At 40.6% G+C, this 21,553-nt stretch overlaps 1 protein-coding gene across 1 annotated transcript; it reads left to right on the top strand.

The window, feature by feature from the left end:
- The first annotated feature begins 103 nt into the window (after positions 1–103).
- Positions 104–16,158, top strand: PYM1 (PYM homolog 1, exon junction complex associated factor). Its single transcript, XM_067696895.1, has 3 exons — positions 104–245; positions 14,733–14,826; positions 15,216–16,158. The coding sequence occupies exons 1-3, from the start codon at positions 212–214 to the stop codon at positions 15,697–15,699; spliced, it is 612 nt and encodes a 203-aa protein (XP_067552996.1). The 5' UTR covers positions 104–211; the 3' UTR covers positions 15,700–16,158.
- Positions 16,159–21,553: the final 5,395 nt, after the last annotated feature.

The following is a 21,553-nucleotide window of genomic DNA, read 5'->3' as shown; positions in this document are numbered from 1 at the left end:
TGCTATCAGTGGCAGTAAAAGAGCCCACGGCTCTTATTTTTTAGAGTCTTCAGCTTCTACCCCATTCCTCCTCCTTCACTGCTGCCCATGAAATGGTGCACTCTTCCTTTAAGACTAAAATGGTGGCTTGCTACGATCAGGACTCCACTTCCGGTGGGGAGGGGGGCGGGACCCCAGCCCGCTCACGCCGGAAGTGGTTTGCGTTTTCAAGATGGCGACTCCCTATGTAACTGATGAGACCGGCGGTGAGTGCGGGAGATGTGGAGCCGCTTCTCCCCGGGCTCTCGGGGTAGGGGTTCGGAGTTGGAAAGGGGTCTGTGCCCCGCCCATCCCGGGGCCCCTCCTTTGCCCCGCCCTCCGGACCGCCTTCCCCATTCATTCTCTCCTACGGGGTGTCACCTGCGCCCCCTTCTGGTCTCGTGTTTGGGGGGTCTCCGCTTCCGGTCACCCAAACCGTGGGGTCCTTCAATGCTGGACTTTGCTCCAGGACCCTCACGGGCCCTTAGCTTTCGTCCAGAAGTTGGAGCTGCCATATTTCTTTTGGGTTTTTCAGGCTTGGGGGCTCCTACACTCTCAGTTCCCTCCAATTCCTGCTCTCCCCCTCTTCCCCTCCCCCATCTCTCAGTGTACCTGCTTTCTGCCCTACCCTAGCCCCGTTTAAATTCTTTTTCTTGAAGCTGTATTTGTTGGAGACCTCCTCATTCCTACATAGTTCTTTTTTCCACTCTCCCTTATTTTCATTGTTGGGTCACTGAGGTACAGAGGTGTGAAGGGAAGAGGGACCTAATACAACTTTCAGCTAGAGTTTTCTCCTTGATGGCATCACCCTTCTGTACCTTCTCTGGCGATGGTGATGGGAGTTGAGGGATCTAAGGTGGTAGAAGGTGAACAAGAAGGTGTCTAGTGGCCTCTCAAGCCGTGTGACAAGTTTACAGAGCCCACTGTGCCTTCTGATCAGAGAAGATTTTCCAACCTGGCTGATTGAGATGCTGAAATATCTGTTGTGTATGTGAGGTTTATGTGTTGAAAACTGAAAATCAAGATTTTCATTTTGGCTATAGCCCATCCTAATTTCCCCACCTTCAGAAAAATGTGCATATCTACCCAGTGACAGTCAAATAAGATAGTATATGTGAAAGCAATTTATAAAACGCTGTGCAAGGCAAAGTATTACTGTTTTTTGTAGCCCTCATTGTGTATGTGTATTCTGTAGAAGTGACAGTGTGTGTGTGCTTTGGTACATGCGGTCTGTTTTAAAATGTACCTTTTATGCCTCTTGCTTTGCTTGTTCTCCATGTTACTTACATCTCAACCCACCCCTCCTATGGTATCTAATGACAACCCAAGTCTCTGCTACTTCTCTGCAGCCTCACCTTTCAAAGTGGTACAACCTCTTCTCTTGCTCTCTACATAGTAGGTACTTCTTCAGTTTGCTTCTTTTAATGTGTGCTTTGGATACTCGTTGTCCAGTACACTTCTCTTTATTCTTAATCGTTTTCTTTAAACTGATTTAACGGACATCCAGATATCACATCTCACCCTACCCTCCCACCAAGAGGTATCTTCTGTTCTCTGTGACTGTGTGGAAGAGAAGGAATCACACTGCTTTTTTGCTTTCTCTTACTATTTCCAGATCATTGATCTACCACTGTCACTGTAAGTCTCATGGAAGGTACTGCCATGCAATTACAGCATTTTCTCTAAAACCTGCCCATTCACTGCCCACAAGGACCCTGATGTAGCATATCTTTTTCTTTTTTCTTTTCTTTTATTCTGTTTCTCAGTGTCTTCACTCATTCTCAGTGTCTTCAGCATCTTTGGAATACTCTTATTGTATAGTTCCTCAGCATGAGACCATTAACTTTCCTTTGAATTTTCAAACCAGCCACACATTAGAATCACTACAACCTGGACCTACTACATATCCTACCACATAGGACATCACCTATGACACTGCTTCCCCCTTCAGGTGTTCCCCATCACTTATTTTAGCTTCCTTACCCAGTCACCTTTTTTACTTCCACATGCCCATAGAATCAGCTTTTTGCTCTCCTTAGGTTCTCTGGTCCTTGACCTTTCCCATTTCATTGAGTCTACCAGTATCTTCATGACTACTTTTTTGTTTGGTTTTTTTTGCGGTTCGCGGGCCTCTCACTGTTGTGGTCTCTCCCGTTGCGGAGCACAGGCTTCGGACGCGCAGGCTCAGCGGCCATGGCTCACGGGGCCAGCCACTCCACGGCATGTGAGATCTTCCCGGACCGGGGCATGAACCCGTGTCCCCTGCATCGGCAGGTGGACTCTCAACCACTGCGCCACCAGGGAAGCCCTTCATGACTACTTTTGATGCTACCCTGCTAGACCTCTGTGAACAGTCACTATCCTCATTGCTTTCCTCATTCATTTTGATCTTCAATACTAAGCAAGCACTTCTGTTATCTTGAATCATACCCATCAACTGTTTTCTTGGCTTCAGCTTCTAGGCCACAGCACATGGCTAGAGAAGAGGCACAGACAGTAGCACATTCAGTATAATATAACTTAATGTTAACTTCTGCCAAGATCACAGCTTTTTTCCAATTCTTCTTTGTTGGTTTGCTTACATTCTACCATGGCTATTTCCCTTACCTTTCTCAGCTCTCGGTGACTTTCCCTTTTAATTCCCCTTCTTGTGGCAGATGGCCTCATTTTCTGTTTCATTGAGAAATCAAGGTCTGTTATTTCTGTTTCTTTCCTCTTCATAGCCTGATTTCTTGAATATCAGGTCCACACGTACTATTTCCATTTCCTCACTGCTTACTTGTTCCTTAACTTTTTTTTTCTGGCCTTGCGGCTTTCAGGATCTTAGTTCCCTGACCAGGGATTGAACCTGGGCCACAGCAGTGAAAGCACCGAATCCTAAGGACTGGACTGCCGGGAATTCCCTGTTCCTTAACTCTTCAAAATGGTTTCTTTCTAGCACTAGCCTCTCTCCTGAGTTGTCAGTTCTAATTGTTTGGTGAGTAGCTTTCATTCTTGGATATACTGTCACACCTTAAATCCAGTCTGACCATAATCGATATCAGTTTTTCCTTCCTTATTTCTGTTAAAGACACCATTGTTCTAGCCAACCCAAGATCAGCTTATTGCATCATTTCTCTCTTTCTTTATTTTAAATAGACTTTACTTTTTAGAACAGTTTTAGATTTATAGAAAAATTGAGAAAATGATACAGTTCCCATATACCTTAAACTCAGTTTCCCGTTATTAACATCTTACATTAGTATGGTATCGTTATTGCAATTAATGAACCGATATTCATACATTGTTATTAACTAAGGTCCATACATTATTAAGATTTCCTTAGTTTTTACCTAATTTTTTTTCTGTTCCAGGATCCCATATTACGTTTAGTTCTCATGTCTCCTTAAACTCCTATTGGCTGTGACAATTTCTCAGACTTTCCTTGTTTTGGATGACTTTAACAGTTTTGAGGAGTATTGGTCAGTTATTTTTGTAGGATGCCCCTCTATTGGAATTTGATGTTTGTCTCATGATTAGACTGGGGTTATGTGTTTTTTAGGGGAGGACCATAGAAGTAAAGTGAGGTTTTCATCATATCGTATTGAGGATACATAGTATCACAAAGATTGTTTTAGTCTTGATATTTACCATGATCTCCTGCCTGAGGTAGTGTTTGTAAAGTTTCTCCACTGTAAAGTTACTTTTTTCCCCTTCTCCTTTCCATTTTGTACTCTTAAGAAAGTCACTATTCACAGCCCACACTTAAAGAGTGGGGAGTTATGCTACCTTCCTTAAGGATGGAGTATTTATACACATCATTTGAAATTCTTTTGCACAGATTTGTCTCTTCTCTGCCATTTATTTATTTTTTCTGCCATTTATTTATTCAGTCAGTTATGTGTATCAATATGAACTTCGGGTTATTTATTTTATTGCTCAAATGTTTCAGCTTTGAACATTGGGAGCTCTTTTAGTTGGCCCTGTGTCCCTTTGACATATCCCCATCAGTGTAGGTTTTTTTTGTTTGTTTGTTTTGTTTTGTTAGCTCTTTCTTACTTTCTGGCACTAGAAGCTGCTCCAGGCTCATCTTGCATATTTCTTGGCCCAGTCCTAGAATCAGCTATTTCTCTAAGGAGCCCTTGTTCCTTTTACTTAAGAATGGTGTGGGAAACCAAGATCAGAGCACTAGGTGTTTTTGTTGTTATTAACAAAATGAACTGGGGTGTTGTTTTTGCATTGTCTTTTACTCCCTCTTCTACCCCCCACCCTCCAATTGTCAAAGTATCATTTTCTGTTTCTGCTGTTGTTACCCTTATCCCATCTTCAATGCTTGTTAGCTACATGGCCTGGGAATTTTAAGCCTAGGGAATCCAAGTTTTAGTTTTCTCATCAATGAAATAGGAATAATAACTCCTACAACATAGGATTATTGTGAGAATTAAAATTTAAATGAAATAATGTACATGTCTAGCACATAGAAAGTACCCAAGAAATGGTTCTGTAATTATTACTGTTATAAAGATTATGGATTAGAATAGATTACATGTGTAAAGTATCAAGCAGAGTACTTGAGTCAATCTAAGTGCCTGATAAAATTCTAGTTTCCTTTATCCTGCAAATATTGCTGTGACCTCCTAAACAGTTGTCCTACCTCTGTCTCTCTCTGTTTCAGTTCATTTGACACACTGTTACCAGATTACTGCTCCTTAAGTACAAATTTAATTATTTAATTTTTGTTCAATATAATTTGTCCACTGTTCAATTTGGCATATACCCTTTTGATCTCTATTTTTCTGTGCATTTTTAAAACATTTTTTAATCAGACGGTATTTACATTTTTATGTGTTGCCTTTTCGTTTAACCTCACGACATAAGTATTCTTCTTTGCTATTAAAAACTCTTTGAAAACATCTTTTAAAATACTGGCAGAGTGTTTTATTATTTGGGCATACACCCTCTCTTACCTTTCTTCTGTTATTAGACTTCTAGATTGTTTCCAGAATTTTTGTTATAAGAACTCTATGAATATTTTTGTACATAAATTTTTGTCTGCATTTAGGGTTATTTTCTCTTTTTTAAAAATTAATTAATTTATTTATTTTTGGCTGCATTGGGTCTTCGTTGCTGTGCGCGGGCTTTCCCTAGTTGCAGCAAGTGGGGGCTACTCTTTGTTGTGGTGCGTGAGCCTCTCACTGTAGTGGCTTCTGTTGTTGCGGAGCACAGGCTCCAGGGATGCGGGCTTCAGTAGTTGCGGCACATGGGCTCAGTAGTTGTGGCTTGCGGGCTTCAGAGCACAGGCTCAGTAGTTGTGGCTCACGGGCTTAGTTGCTCCGCGGCATGTGGGAGCTTCCCAGACCAGGGCTCGAACCCGTGTACCCTGCATTGTCAGGCGGACTCTCAACCGCTGCGCCACCAGGGAAGCCCTAGGGTTATTTTGTTAGGACAGATTTCTCAAAAGTCGAATTACTGGATTGGAGGATACAAACTTTTATTTATTTTTAAGTAATTATAAAATTAATTTATATTGATTGTAGAAAATTTGGAAAATATTTTCATAACTAGTATAAAATATAAGTCCCATGCATATTTGGTAATTGCAGAGCCCAAAGATAACTACAATTACATTTCCTTTTAGTTTTTCTTTCTCTGCATATATATAGCATATCTATTTAACATAATTTGGATCATACCGAATGGTTGTACTTCCCCAAGTATGATTCTCAGAACACTTAGTAGTCCTGTGAGATGTGCTGTAAAATAAAAAACTAAAATAAAAATAAGCTTCCTGTGGTCAAATAAATTTGGGAAACACTGTAAACCACATTTCCATTGGAATATTCACATGAACGAGAACATAACTCATTTAAGTCTTGCTGATAAGAACAAGAAAATTTTTTTCCTATGTTTAACCCAGAATTTCTCAAACTTATTTAACAATTTTTGGGGGTAACCTTACAGAAGTAGTGTTACAATATCTACAACACTACAGAAGTAGTGTTTTATTACATAACAATATTTAGGAAATGCTGCTCTATGTTAGGACTACCTTATACTCTCTCTCTTAGTTAGCCAGATTGCTTTCTTTCTTTCTTTTTTTTTTTTTTTGCGGTACACGGGCCTCTCCCGTTGCGGAGCACAGGCTTCAGACGCGCAGGCCCAGCGGCCATGGCTCACGGGCCCAGCCGTTCTGCGGCATGTGGGATCTTCCCGGACCGGGGCACGAACCCGTGTCCCCTGCATCGGCAGGCGGACTCTCAACCACTGCGCCACCAGGGAAGCCCCCACATTGTTTTCTGAAGGGTTTTACCATTGACAGGATATGAATATACTGGTTTCATCACTTCTTGGACTACACTGGTATTCTGATCTTTAAAAATTCTACTGCTTTGATAGGTAAAAATGATATTTTATTGTTTTAATTTGTATTTCCTTTGATTACTAGTGAGGTTGAACTTTCTGGTATTCTTCTTCACTTATAACACAATACACAATAGTGGTGTAAAAAGCACAGCCTTTGGAACCCACAGCCTGGATTCGAATTCTACTGCAGTTTACTGACATTGTAACTTTGGGCAAATTATTAAATTTCTCATCATCTGTGAAACGAATAATCCTTCATGGAGTTGTGAAAATGAAATAATATATATAAACAGGGACTTCCCTGGCAGTCCAGTGGTTAAGACTTTGTCTTCCAATGCAGGGGATGCGGGTTCAATCACTGGTCAGGGAGCTAAGATCCTACATGGCTCGCAGCCAAAAAACCAAAACATAAAACGGAAGCAATATTGTAACAAATTCAATGAAGACTTTAAAAATGGTCCATGTCAAAAAAATCTTAAAAAAGAAAAATTATATATATATATATATACACACACACACACACACACACACACAAACACTGAGTACTATCCTTGTCATGAAGCAAGCACTCAATAAGGGGTAGCTGCTGTTATCTTTTTGGAATTGACTCTCAAATTTACATATGGACCATTCACTTTTACAGTTAAGATACTCCTCTCTAATATGAGCACAAACCACTTTTCAATACAGTATCATCACATACTATATCTCTGCCTAAACTCTCTAGTGAAACTGGGCAGTATAGTATAAAACAGGTGGAATAGGAATGTTCTGGTATGTAAGCTTTGGCGTCAGGACTGAGTTCAGACTGCAGCTACATGCTGCCTTTGTGATCTCGGACATCTTCAACCTCTTGAAGGCTGTTTCCTCAGCTGTAGATCATAATAATCTACCTATTGTCTAGATTCAGTCAGGTAGTGTATGTAAAGTTCCTGGTGTAAAGTACCCACTCATTAATAAACATTCTTTCCTAATTGTTCTTAACATACTGTGAGTTTTACACTGCCATCATTTTGCTTGTTGTTATTCCTCTTAGAATGCCCTTTCCCTTCCTTTCTCTGCCTGCAAAAATATCAGCCACTGATTTACTGTTGTTATTATTACTACTGCTTCCTACTCTTTGAGGTCAAGTCCCTGAGATTTTCCTAATTTCCTGTCACCTTCCCCCATCAAATGGGGTGTGGTTATTTATTCTCTTGAAATCTCCTATTAGTTATGTGTCAGTGTCTCTTAGGGATACCTAAGACATTTATACTTTTGTCTTATTCTTTGTTTGCCTAACTTGCCCACCTTTTTCCTTACTTAAACTGTAAATTTCTTGAAAGTAGGGGCCATTTTACTGATCTTGATAATCCCTGTAGCACTTCATATAGTATTTTTCTCATAGGAGGCTTTCAATAAACATTCATTGCACTTAATTACAGTCTGGCTTCTGACCACTCTACTTGTCTGAGGCTGTATTCTTGAACATAATTAGGGATTTCCACATTTCCAAAATCAATAACCTTTTCCTACTCAGTTCTGCTTTTCCTTAATCTCTCTGTAATATTTAATACTGTTAATCACCTGCCGTTACTTCAAACTCTTTTGGTCTCCATGGAGTAGTACTGTCCTGGTCCTTTTTTTCTAAGAATTATTTCCTAGTGTTGCTGACACCTTTTCTTCTTTGAGGAAAATAATCATGACCGTTTTTCCAGGGTCATTCCTCCAGATTGGATCTTCTTTTTAATATTTTCTCTATGTTAGAAACCATGTCTGGATGACTAATAAAAAAAAAAAGAAAAAAAAGAAACCACATCTAAGTCTTATAATTGTTGGCCCTCAGGTCATCCTCAGGCTCAGATCTGTGACCCAGATCTCCTTTCTTAACTTTGAAACAGGCTCCAGGGATTCAGCACACCTTTAAGAGTCACTTCCACCTAACCCCTTGGAGTTCTTTCAAGCCTTGCTGTGTTGTCTCTTCACTGTCTTCCTGCCACCCCTGAAAACAAAGCCCTTTTCAGTTTAAGGAAATAGATTGAGGATTACAAAATAGCAGATGTGGGGAAATAACAAAGCTTACAAAGTTCTTATAGTAGCAGTCTCTAACCTCTAGTTTCTGGTTCTCTCAAAGATGCTACTGAAAATCATGGTATTCTGCCCATGGTTTTTATTTCTAGGGTTAGGAATCAGCAAACCTCTCCCCTCTTTTTGACTGTACTTTTGGATACCATCAAGGCCAGAGACTGAAACCAAGATAACATAAAATAGGTATTCCTTTGTGATAATGGGCTATTTGTATCTCTGAGGGCTTCCAGTTAGGATGGCCATTCAAGAAGCTTCTGCCCTATCTTTTCTCACACTCCATCTTTTTCTTTTTCTTTTTTTTGCTGTGTTTTATTATTTAATTTTTTTATTGGAATGTATTTGCTTTGCATTGCTGTGTCAGTTTCTGCTGTACAGCTAAGTTAATCAGCCATATGTATACATATATCCCCTCTTTTTTGGATTTCCTTCCCATTTAGGTCACCACAGAGCACCGAGTAGAGTTCCCTGTGCTATACAGTAGATTCTCATTAGTCATCTATTTTATACATAGTATTGTATATATGTCAATCCCAATCTCCCAGTTCATCCCACCCACCCTGCCCTTTCTCCCTTGTTTTCCATACATTTGTTCTCTCCGTCTCTGTCTCTATTTCTGCTTTACAGATAAGATCATCTATACCGTTTTTCTAGATTCCACATATATGCGTTAATATATGGTACTTGTTTTTCTCTTTGTGACTTACTTTACTCTGTATGAAAGGATCTAGGTCCATCCACGCCTTTGCCATCTTTACTAGTCTTAAGGCTTCAACTATAATCTCTGCAGTGTACTTAAATGTATGTTTCTAGCATTGTCCCTTTCTCCTTAATTCCCTGTAAAAACACTGCCTGTCTAGAATTGAATTAGTTACTTTCACAAAATTGTCTTCTCCTATGGACTCTTTTTTTTTTTTTTAAATAAATTTATTTATTTTTGGCTGCGTTGGGTCTTCCTTGCTGTGCATGGACTTTCTCTAGTTGCGGCGAGCAGGGGTTACTCTTCGTTGTGGTCCGTAGGCTTCTCATTGCGGTGGCTTCTCTTGTTACAGAGCACAGGCTCTAGGCACAGCCTTCAGTAGTTGTTTCACGTGGGCCTCAGTAGTTGTGGCTCGCAGGCTCCATAGCTGTGGCTCGCAGGCTCTAGAGCGCAGGCTCAGTAGTTGTGGCGCACGGGCTTAGTTGCTCTGCGGCATGTGGGATCTTCCCGGACCAGGGCTCGAACCTGTGTCCCCTGAATTGGCAGGCAGATTCTTAACCACTGCGCCACCAAGGAAGCCCTGCCTTTCTTTCTTTTTTTTTTTTTTTTTGGTCTACCTTTCTTTTTAATTAGAATGCATGCTCCAAGAAGGCAAGACCCTTGCTTGCTTTATTCATTCATTTTTGTATCCCTAGCTCCTGTTACATTGCCTGCCACAGCAGCAAGTACTCAATAAACATTTAAAATCCATGTGTGAATAATGTTATTACTATACGCACTACATGCCCACAGGGATGTTGTGAAAAATAAGAGAAAACGTGAAAAGCACCAGATTAAATCCACTGTGGCACAATGATTTCCTCTCTCTCATTCAAATCTTGGCAGTCTTCAGATCCTGGCTACTTATTCTTCATAATGAATTTCTCTTTCATTTTCTTTTCAACACTTATAGAGACCATTTAAATCAAGTCTTCTCACATTGCAGCTATTGCTTTCATTTTTTTCTACCTTTAGTTTATGTTACACATTTTTCAGGTTAATCTTCTTAAAGCAATGCTTTGTGCAGATCATATGCACTCTCTTAATGGCCTTCAGTGTTCTCCCACCTTCTGAAGCTTGAGTCCAAACTCAAGAGGAGATTGGATACCTTTCATATTCTGACTAATTTACCTCTAGTCTCTTTTTCCATTACATATGCTTTTTGCCAAAACATACTGGATTCTTGCTATTTCCTAATATGATGCTTAACTTTATTTATTCATTAATTTGAATTAATTACAGTCTTTCATGGACCAGGCCCTTTGCTTCAAAGATCAAAGGCAAATTTTCTGCTCTTAAGCAAGCAAACAATTATTTTAAACATTAGATCATGGTAAAAGGCCACACCAGGTGCTGTGGGTGCACAAAGGTCAACTTCTAAACTGGTTTGGGTTGGTGAGGTCAGAAAGGACTTCACTGAGGAGTTCATACTTGAACTTGACCTTTAAAGACCAATAGGCGTTAACTAAGATAAGAATCAAGAAAAGTCTATTCCAAGCCAAAGGAAGATTGTTTTAAAAGCAAAAAGGTGTAGAGAATAAAGACACAGGTGAGATTTGTGACTATTTCAGTGTCTGGAGCAGAGAGTGTGAATGACTGGGTGTGAAGAGGCTGGAGACTAGCAAGAGCTGGGTCAAGAAGGCCTTTGTGTGTGGTTCCATGTTCCATGTAAATACCCTGAGGGCAACAGGAATCCAGGAAGAATTTTAAGTAGGGGAATGACTAGTCTGATTTGTCCCTTTGTTTATGTTGTCCTATAAGCCTGAAATACTTCCCTTTCTCGTCTTTCCTCATAACCACACCCCGACGTCCACCTGTCTAAATCCTGCTCATCTTCCAAAGATCACAAAGATGCTTTGTCCTCCATAAAATTTTTACTTTACCTGGTCAAAAGTAATTTCACTCTCCTTTGTGTCTCCAAAGCCGCTTGGATTTGAAACCCAAAATGAGATTTTTAAAAACCTACAATATAGCAACAACATTAATTGGAATTTTTAAAAGGAAAAGTTATTTATAAGCCAATCACCAACATAACTTTTCGTATTGCATCTTCTTTTCTAAACTTATGAATATGCATAACATTTAATAATAAATCATAGTGTATATAACTTTATGTTTTTGTTTTTTTGGCGGTACGTGGGCCTCTCACCATTGTGGCCCCTCCCTTTGCGGAGCACAGGCTCCGGACACGCAGGCCCAGCGGCCATGGCTCACGGGCCCAGTCGCTCCGCGGCATGTGGGATCCTCCCGGACCGGGGCACGAACCCGTGTCCCCTGCATCGGCAGGCAGACTCTCAACCACTGCACCACCAGGGAAGACCTAACTTTATGTTTTATATTCCGTTATATCATATTAATGATTAAAATTTTTTGGTCATTTTTAATGGCTATATTATAAACCACTCCTGTATAACTGGATGTGAAGTTTGTTTTTAATTTTTAGCTATTTATAAATAATGCCATAGTTTTCACATGATTACTGTCCCATTCTTCTTTTTTCTGTTTTCGTTTTTTCCTGTTCGAATTATTTCCTTATGCTAAATTTTCAAGATTGGCATTGCTAAGTGTGTTGAAGTGTCTTTGGCTTTAACCTCTTTACGCTTCCCCCAGTCAGTGAATTACCAAGAGAGGTTGATCCTTTGGTAACGTGGCTGGCATCATTCTCTTCCTTTTCATTCTCAGTCAGTTCTGTCTCTCATGCCAGGATTATTGCAGTCGTTTTTTTGAAAGATGATTTTTAAAAAATTTACTTATTTTATTTATTTCTTTTTGGCTGCATTGGGTCTTTGTTGCTGTGCGCGGGCTTTCTCTAGTTGCGGTGAGCGGGAGCTACTCTTCATTGCAGCGCACGGGCTTCGCATTGCGGTGGCTTCTCTTGTTGCAGAGCACGGGCCCTAGGTGGACGGGCTTCAGTAGTTGTGGTGCACGGGCTTAGTTGCTCCACGGCATGTGGGATCATCCTGGACCAGGGCTCAAGCCCGTGTCCCCTGCATTGGCAGGTGGATTTTTAACCACTGGGCCACCAGGGAAGTCCCTGTTTTTTCATTCTTGAATTTTTACTCTTGTCTCTAAACTGTTGCAGCTCAGCAAACAATATTCTCAGTGGCCCTCTTTTATTCACCAGATAAATTCCAAATTCCTTGACCTTGTTTTTAAGGCGTTCTACGGTCTGGCCCCATTTTTAATTTTCAACCTAGCTTCATGTTATTCCTCATCATGAACTGTCTGGTTCTCCTGGGCTCCTCTGTTTTCTGTTCTTTACATACTCGGGCCATCCCCACATCCAAGCCTTTCTTGGCGCATGTTTGTTCTCTCTCCCATCCCCTCTACCTGTCAAATCTTACCCATTTTCTTTAACATTTTTTGTTTTAGTTTTAATTTATTAATGATATTTGCCTTTTGAACAAAAACCCAATTCATGTAACAATGTATAATCCCCGTGGGAGGCTCTGGACTGGACTTTTTATTTTGTTAATCTTTTTTATTTTCTTCTTTTTCCTTTTTTTTAACAAATTATACTAAAAAAAGTTATACTAAAAAAAAGAAAAACAAGACTAACACAAGATATAAATATATATATGTGTTTTTTTTAGGAATATGTTATTAAAGCTTAATGGTTTCTACCACCTCTTCTTCCAGGTTATCCCTCTTAAGGTAATCAGCATTAAGGTCTTGGTATCTTGGTATGTGTCCTTCCACACCTTTCTCTTTGCCCCTATACACAAACTGTCTGGACCTCTAAGTGCTGCTCCTTGGCCCAAAAGGAATGGGAGCACCCTCTACACCAGCAGTTCTCAAAATGTTGTCCAGGACCCTTGGGGATTCCCTAAGACCCTATCAGGAGGTCTGCAAGCATAACTATTTTGATAATATACTGAGATGTTATTTGCCCTTTTACTGGGTTGACATTTGCACTGAGGGTACAAAAGCAATGGTGGGTAAAACTGCTGGCCTCTTAGCATTAATCAAGGTGGTGGCGCCAAACCGTACTGGTCATTGTGTTCTTCACTGCCACATGCTTGCAGTAAATAATGCCAGTTTCACTTAAGAGTATCCTTGATGATGCAATAAAAATTATTAATTTTATTAAACCCTGGCTCTTTAATACACATCTTTTTATCTATTTTTCCAGGTTTATTGAGATATGACTGACATTTAACATTGTGTACAATGTTATAGGTGTACAAGGTGATGATTTGATACACATATATATTGCGAAAGGTTTACCACAATAAGGTTAGTTAACACATCCTTTACCTCACATAATTACCTTTTCATTGATTTATGGTGAGAACACTGAAACTCTACTCTCATAGCAACTTTCAAGTGTACAGTTCAGTTTTGCTGACGATAGTCACCATGCTGTACCTTATACCCCCAGAACTTACTCATCTTATAACTGAAAATTAAACATCTTTTTAGAGTTCTCTGTGAATTAAATGGGAAGTAAGCATGAAACACTGCTGCACACGGAAGTGGTGTCTCAAGGAAAAGCACTGGCGCAGTTGTTGGAGTTGTAAGCTAAACAAGCTTCCTTTTCATGGAACTCTATTTTTCCTCGAAGGAACCACTGACAAACTATAGTAATTCAGACCTGAGTACCTGATAGGCATTTTCCTGAAAAATGAAAGAAGTGAGCCTGTCATTTCAAGGAAAACAACTCTCAGTGTTTGTTGCCAGGGATAAGATTCAAGCCTTCAAGTGGAAATTAGAATTTTGGAAAACTTGTAACTGCCACTGGAAGCGTGACAGCTTTTCAGTAAAGGGTTTTCTGATGAGATTAACGGATGTGATTTTTTTAAAAAAGATTGCACAGTGAAATGCATAATATTACAAAATAAGAGCGTATGGGGGATTCTGAAAAAAGTTTAAGGATCTTTACACATTATTCTGCAACTTGCTTTTTCACTTAGTCTATCATGAATACCATTCAAGGTCAGTACATCTGTATCTAACATTCTTTTTCATAACGGCACGGTGTTCCATCATGTGGATGACCCACGTCTATTTAGTCACTCATCTATTGATGGTCATTCAAGTTGCTTTCAGCTTTTTGCCAATTTAAATAATGCAGCAACATTATTATAATGCAAACATCTTTACATATAGCCTGTGTACTGGTGCTTTTATATCTACAGTATGGATTCCTGAAAGTTGACCTATTTTTCACCATCCACCTTAATAAAACTTCCCCTTTTCTACATCCCTGGTCATTTCTCCTTCCTATGATTCTTGTTTTTGCCCTTTTTAGCCTCTTATTCATGTACTGTCCTTTGATGTCCTCATGCTGTTTTGTTTTTTTTAAACTTCCTCTATGCCTGCCCTGTCTTGCCAACTAGATTATAAAAGTAGAAACTCCCTGAGGGCAGGGATGGTGTATTATACAGTGTATAGGCACTCAGTAAATAATGAGAGTGGGATTGACGGTTGATACGAGAAAAGAATGCCTTAATGGATGCATTTAGTGGAAGGTGCTGGGGGATGCTGTGTGCATTCATGCATTCTTTCACCTTGGGGGCTATTTGAAAATTAGAAAGAGTAACTCTCCAATTTAATTCTCCCATTTCAGGCAAGTACATCGCTTCAACACAGCGACCTGACGGGACCTGGCGAAAGCAGCGGAGGGTGAAAGAAGGCTATGTGCCCCAGGAGGAGGTCCCAGTGTGCGTGGTTAGGCGTGAGGAGGGAGTATTTAGTGGGGTCCCTACAGCAAGAAAGAACATGTGTGCCTATGAGATCAGGGAAGAATTTCCTGATCCCAGGATCCTAGGAAAGGGAAGGAGGGGGCTGGGATTCAGGGATGAGTGAGGGATGAGTAACCAAGTGACTGACAAGTCCTGTTGCTATGGCCTCTGTTCAGCAGGACCTGTAAATAGCATTCAGAGATCCAGAGCTTTAGGACCTAGGGATCCTACAACCTGCAGAGCAGAGGAAAGTTGGGGAGGGACGAGAGGCAGAGGAAGGAAGCAGGAAAGTGAAAAGGGTGAAATAAATTACAAGGTTAGGAAAAGGGCTCGAAAAGTCAGTGATTCTTTGACACTGTTCCCCGCAGGTATGAGAACAAGTATGTGAAGTTTTTCAAGAGTAAACCAGAACTGCCTCCCGGCCTGAGCCCGGAGGCCACTGCTCCGGTCACCCCATCCAGGCCGGAAGGTGGTGAACCAGGCCTCTCCAAGACAGCCAAACGCAACCTGAAGCGGAAGGAGAAGAGGCGGCAGCAGCAAGAGAAAGGGGAGGCGGAGGCCTTGAGCCGGACTCTTGAGAAGGTGTCCCTGGGAGAGACAGCCCAGGTCCCCAGTGCCCCACAGGCCTCCCGGGCAGCGCCTGCAGCTGCCTCCGACCAGCCTGACTCAGCTGCCACCGCTGAGAAGGCCAAGAAGATAAAGAACCTAAAGAAGAAGCTTCGGCAGGTGGAAGAGCTGCAGCAGCGGATCCAGGCTGGGGAAATCAGCCAGCCCAGCAAAGAGCAGCTGGAGAAGCTAGCGAGGAGGAGGGCGTTGGAGGAGGAGCTAGAGGACTTGGAGCTGGGCCTGTGAGGCCTTTGGGGAATAGAGGATGGACAGCAGAACAAACCATGGGGCTCTCTGGGGTCCTGGGGAATGTGGGCAGCAGCAGTCAGGAGGGGTACCCCCGTACTGGCTCACTTTCACCTCTCATGGCCCAATTCCGTCCTCCAGAGCCTAGCCTCTCCCTCATTCCTTCCCTTTTTTTCCCAACTCCTATTTTTTTGGACTTTTCTCCCTCCCATTCCCAGTGTTCAAAATCTCAGTGACTATCCCAGGTACCTTTGCTGCTGATTTGGGTGTCTTGTTTAAAAAAAAATTGGGTGGGTGGGAGTCTCTTGGAGAACTGAGGTTGAGGGTAGGGGGAGTACGCCCAAGTCTTGGAGTCTTGGTTCCTGTTCACAGTGTTTATGGGTTATTTCCCCCTCCATCCCTAACCTCTTTTTTTTTTTTTTTTTTTTTAAAGAACAGAATAAACTCAAGTAGACAACATGTTTTGCCTCTCTTCTTTTCAGCTTCTAGTAGGTGTTTTATCCCCTTCAGTTTGGCACAGGAAGATAAGTATTGAGAGTAATATTCTTTTTAATTTTTAAAAATAATGTGTATCACCAAATTAGCAACACTGACTTCTGTACACGTTTGCTCAGACTTCAGTGAATAGAAATTAGTGTTATAATAAAATGAAACTTAAAACAAATTTAATTTGATATTAATTTACATGTATCATCATTATTGTGCTGCATAGCAGTGGGGCCCTAGTATCTCCCTTACTGTTTACTTCTGAAGATCATTGACCTAATTTTTTTTTTTTTTTTTTTTGGCTGCATCACAGGGCTTGCAGGATCTTAGTTCTCCCACCAGGAATTGAACCGGGCCACTGCAGTGAAAGAGCCGAGTCCTAACCACTAGACCACCAGGGAATTCCTGGGACAGCTCTTTTGAAATTTTATCTTCTCAGATGCCATCCCAAGATGGCATTGTGGGGCAAACTAATGACACAGGACGAGGAATTTACAGCCAAAAAGAGCTGTCACTTAATTTTCGCATACCCTCTGATTTCCACACCTTCACTTGTCATCATCTTTCTTTCTAGCCAGCTGCCAGAATAGAAACCCACGGAGGAGAAGTCAGCCTTAGTTCTTAGCCTGACTCTTAAGGTTCTACCCAATCTGGCCTCATTTCTTGCCATTCTTTTAACTCTAGTCAAACTGCTTCAACTCTACTGAACTTTCATTTCATCGAATGAGCCATATTCTCTGAGCCTTAGTCCTTTGCCCCTGCTGGTCCTTCTGCCTAGAATACTCTTCCTGTCCCCTTCTCCCTAATCAACTCTTTCTTAGCCTTTGGATCTCTGCTTAAATGTTATCTTCTCTGGGAAGACTTTTGTTACCCTCAAATATTAATTAAGGTGTCTTTCTTAACCTGCTTCCTTAACACTCCACGCTTACATTTGTGGTGGCATTTATTATATTGTCACTTGTTTTCTTGTTAGCCCTTCTCCTCCTCATTAGATCATGTGCTCCTCGAGCATTGGGATTGTGTTTTTTATCATTGCATCCCGGTGCCCAATATAGTAAATTCTCAAATGTTTGGCTGAATGAATGAAGACACAAGCTATGTGGGGAAACAGAAGACGAGGGAAAATGTATGCCTTCCACACCTGAGCAGTTACTGAGAACTTGATTGGGCACATCAGTGTGAGACCAAAAGTTCAACTTCCCTTGTGTAAGAAAGACCCCTATGCAATTATAAAGATTTTAAATAAGATTTTTCAATACAAATTTATTTATTTATTTTTGGCTGGGTTGGGTCTTCGTTGCTGCGCGTGGACTTTCTCTAGTTGCGGCAGGCAGGGGCTACTCTTCGTTGCAGTGTGTGGGCTTCTCATTGCGGTGGCTTCTCTTGTTTGCAGAGCATGGCTCTAGGCGCGCGGGCTTCAGTAGCTGTGGCTCTCGGGCTTAGTTGCTCCACGGCCTGTGGGATCTTCCCGGACCAGGACTCCAACACGTGTCCCCTGCATTGGCAGGCGGATTCTTAACCATTGCGCCACCAGGGAAGTCCCTTAAATAAGATTTAATTGGCTTATAAGTAGGTATTTGATGCTTTGTAAGTTCAGATGTTATAGAGGAATCTATACTTTAAAAGTCATTATTAGGGAGAGATTACTTGCTTTGCAAAAGCACAGTATTTACCACAGTAAACCTTTAAATTTCCTGGATCTTTAGTAGCTTGGTTAAAGTTTATTTTGATATTTTTTGGGTCCCATCAATCATTGCACTAGTCTGGAGGGATGAAATTAGGAACACATTTTACACAATTCTACACATTGTAGAACCTTCATTTAAGGAAGCTCTTAAGTCATGTAAATCACTAAGCACTGGTCAGATTTAATTAAGTGCTGTGGTAGAGGTATCAGCAATGAGTTGAGGGAGAGCTAAGAAAGAAACTTTATTCTAAGTGCGGGGACGGTGAGCCTTAATGGTGAAGTTGGATCTTAAAGAAGACTATGACTGGCATCTCAAGAAAGACAAGTAGTGGGGAGCAAGTATGTACAAAGGCTTGGCAGCATGAAAGGTATGTGGTAAATTTGCTTTCAATTTTGATTTTTTTTTTTTGGCCGTGTGGCATGCAGGATCTTAGTTCCCAGAGCAGGGATCGAACCCATACTCCCTGCAGTGGAAGCGAGGAGTCTTAACCACTGGACTGCCAGTGAAGTCCCAATTTGCTTTCAATTTTGTAGGGGCACATTTTCTTACATAAAATCAACGTTAATTACTTGATTAATATTACACTAACTAAGTTAGTGTTTTTCTATATGTGGGTAATGAAATCAATTTAGAAACTTGTGACCAGTACTGCTTCTTAAGTAGAATATAATAGAGCAGAGACTGATGCTTTATAAGAGTAAATATGTCTCACGATAATTTTGTTTCAGATATATACTATATGAGTATTGGGTTAGAATGTAAGATGTTTTCCTTACCTTTGTTTGCAGGAAAATAAATTTCAAAGCCACTAATGAAATCAATACTGAGGGGCTGAAGCACCACACACACTTTCCTTCTGGTCTTTATATTTGGGATGGGTGGAATAGAAGGATATTAGTTTAATTATTTCCTCAAGGACCCTTATTGCTTATGGTGAAGGACATTAGCCCCTGGCTTTCTTTTTAATCCTGAGACTATATTACTATTTACTTACCATTTCTTTCCTCCTTGCAGATGAATCCTCTCTCCTATTGTGTAAATAGCAAAGATTCTAGGGATCCAGAAGTGAATTATTTTAGGATTGGCCTTTTACCCTCACAGGCTCAGAATCCACGTGTTAGTTTCTTATTGTCCACTAGGTGGTACTGTGAGGGGTCAATGTTTGCGACTTACCTTGTCCCTAGACTCCAGCTTGTTTTGAAATTAGCAGATAGGTTTACTCAGCTAGAAAATCTTTTCTCTTCAGGCTCCCAGGCACTCCAGGATGGGATATATAGATCTCCCTTCCCTACCCAACTATAACCTAGAGCTACAAATTGAGGAGGATAGAGAATCTGGGATCGAGAGGTACCTTTTTTTGTCAGTAATGCCATCTCTCAAAAGAAACAGTAATGCTTTCCATTCTCTCCTGGAAATCAAAGATGCTGAACTGCAGTGGGAGGGAAGGAGATTATAACCCCAAATAGATAACTGACTGAGTGGGGGTAATAGAATTGGCTGAGAGGTGGGGAGAGAAATGTTAAAGGATCTCTTTTTTGGGGAAAGCAACAAGACATAGATTTTGATTAAATTCAGCAAACATTTTTCAAGAGTCTTCTATAGTCCAGGAGAACCCAAAGTTGGATAAATTTTGGTACCTCCCTTCTAGAACCTCAAGAAAAACAAAGAAGAAAACACTCAACAATAATAAAGTGTAAAAGATACTCTATTAGGGGCAAGCCGAGAGGGGACTCCTAAGTCCCCCATCTGCGGGGGTGGGGACAGGCAGGTGGTGATCACGGAAGGCTCCCCAGAGGACATGACTAGTCTGAGTCTGGAAGGATGAGTCCAACATTCTAGAAATCTACAAGGTTCTGCTGTACTCAAGTCTCCCCTGGTGACTTCATTTACTCTTGTAATTTCAATAATTACCTCTGTGCTAATAACTCCCAAACTTTCTCTAACCCGACCACCTCTAAAACCTGCCTATCCAATATCTCCTATTCGGATGTTGGTGCTTCAGATTCAATTTGTCTAAAACCCAGAACTGAAAGAAGCTTGAGGCTATTGGTTTTTACAGTAGTCATATAATTCTTATCCTTATTCATTATGTAGGTGGATATCCTAGTCACTATTTGTCTGAACTACTGCAAAAGCACACTAACTGGTCTCCAACTTAGATCTCTCTCCACCACCCACTTCCCCCAGTCAGTCCCACACACTTTGATCTTCAACAAGATTTGCTTCCTTTAAGCCCAATGTTGATGGTGTCATTTCATCAAACAACAACCTTTAATGCGTTCCGTTTGGTCTACCCAATGGAGATCAAGCTTATTCATCAGATAATCAAGGCAGTTACTATGGTCTGAATGTTCATGTCCCCCCCAAATTCATATGTTGAAATCCTAGTCCCCAAAGGGTATTAGGAGGTGGGACTTTTGGGAGGTGATTAGGTCATGAGGGTGGAGCCCTTGTGAATGAGATTAATGCTCTTATAAAAGAGACCCCACAAAACTTCCTACCCCCTTCCACTATGTGAGGATACAAGAAGTCTGAGACCTGGAAAAGGGCCCTCACCTGACCATGTTGGCACCCTGATCTCAGACTTTCAGCCTCCAGAATTGTGAGCAATAACATTTTTTTCTTTTTATCAAGGTATATTTGATTTACAATATTATGTAAGTTTCAGGTGTACAACATAGTGATTCACAACTTTAAAACATTATGCTCCATTTATAGTTATTATAAAATATTGGCTATATTCCCTGTGCTGTACAATATATTCTTGTATTTTATTTATTTCATACATAGTAGTTTCTACCTCTTAATTCCCTACTTCTGCCTTGGACTTTCCCACTGTGAGCAAAAACTTTCTGTTGTTTATAAGCTACCTAGTCTGTGGTATTTTGTTATAGCAGCCTGAATAGACTAAGGTAGCACTCAATGTTTTGGTTCTGAATTACTCTTTCTACCTTATGTTCTGATTCCCTTAAGTGCCTTTTATAGCTAAACTAACCTATACAATATTGATTTTCTAAATACAGCTCTTTATTTCTCAGTGTTTAAGCTTTTTTTCATTTATTTTTTAATTGAAGTATAGTTGATTTACAATGTTGTGTTAATTTCTGCTGTACAACAAAGTGACTCAGTTATATACATATATACATTCTTTTTTATATTCTGTTCCATTATGGTTTATCCTAGGATATTGAATATAGTCCCCTGTGCTATACAGTAGGACCTTGTTATTTATCCATTCTATATGTAATAGTTTCATCTACTAACCCCAAACTCCCAGTCCATTCCTCCCTCCCCCTCCCTACCCCCTTGGTAACCACAAGTCTGTTCTCTATGTCTGTGAGTCTGTTTCTGTTTCATAGATAGGTTCATTTGCACCACATTTTAGATTCCACATATAAGTGATACCATATGGTATTTGTCTTTCTGTCTTCACTTAGTATGATAATCTCTAGTTGCATCCATGTTGCTGCAAATGGCATTATTTCCTTCTTTTTTATGGCTGAGTAGTATTTCATTGTATATAAGTGCCACATCTTGTTTATCCATTCCTCTGTTGATGGACATTTATGTCGTTTCCATGGCTTGGCTATTGTGAACAGTGCATGTATCTTTTTGAATTATATGTCTAGGAGTGGGATTGCTGGATCATATGATAATTCTATTTTCAGTTTTCTGCGTCA

This window comes from Pseudorca crassidens, chromosome 11 (assembly GCF_039906515.1).
Source record: "Pseudorca crassidens isolate mPseCra1 chromosome 11, mPseCra1.hap1, whole genome shotgun sequence".
In the NCBI taxonomy this organism is placed as follows: domain Eukaryota; kingdom Metazoa; phylum Chordata; class Mammalia; order Artiodactyla; family Delphinidae; genus Pseudorca; species Pseudorca crassidens.
This window is presented reverse-complemented; position numbering and strand designations above follow the sequence as displayed.

What these genes read in the sequence shown, in the direction of transcription:
- PYM1 (XM_067696895.1), top strand. Translation starts at nt 212, where the DNA reads ATGGCGACTCCCTATGTAACTGATGAGACCGGCG. An exon ending in TGTAACTGATGAGACCGGCG is followed by an intron (nt 246 to 14,732) that starts GTGAGTGCGGGA and finishes CTCCCATTTCAG; the next exon opens with GCAAGTACATCGCTTCAACA. An exon ending in CCCCAGGAGGAGGTCCCAGT is followed by an intron (nt 14,827 to 15,215) that starts GTGCGTGGTTAG and finishes TGTTCCCCGCAG; the next exon opens with GTATGAGAACAAGTATGTGA.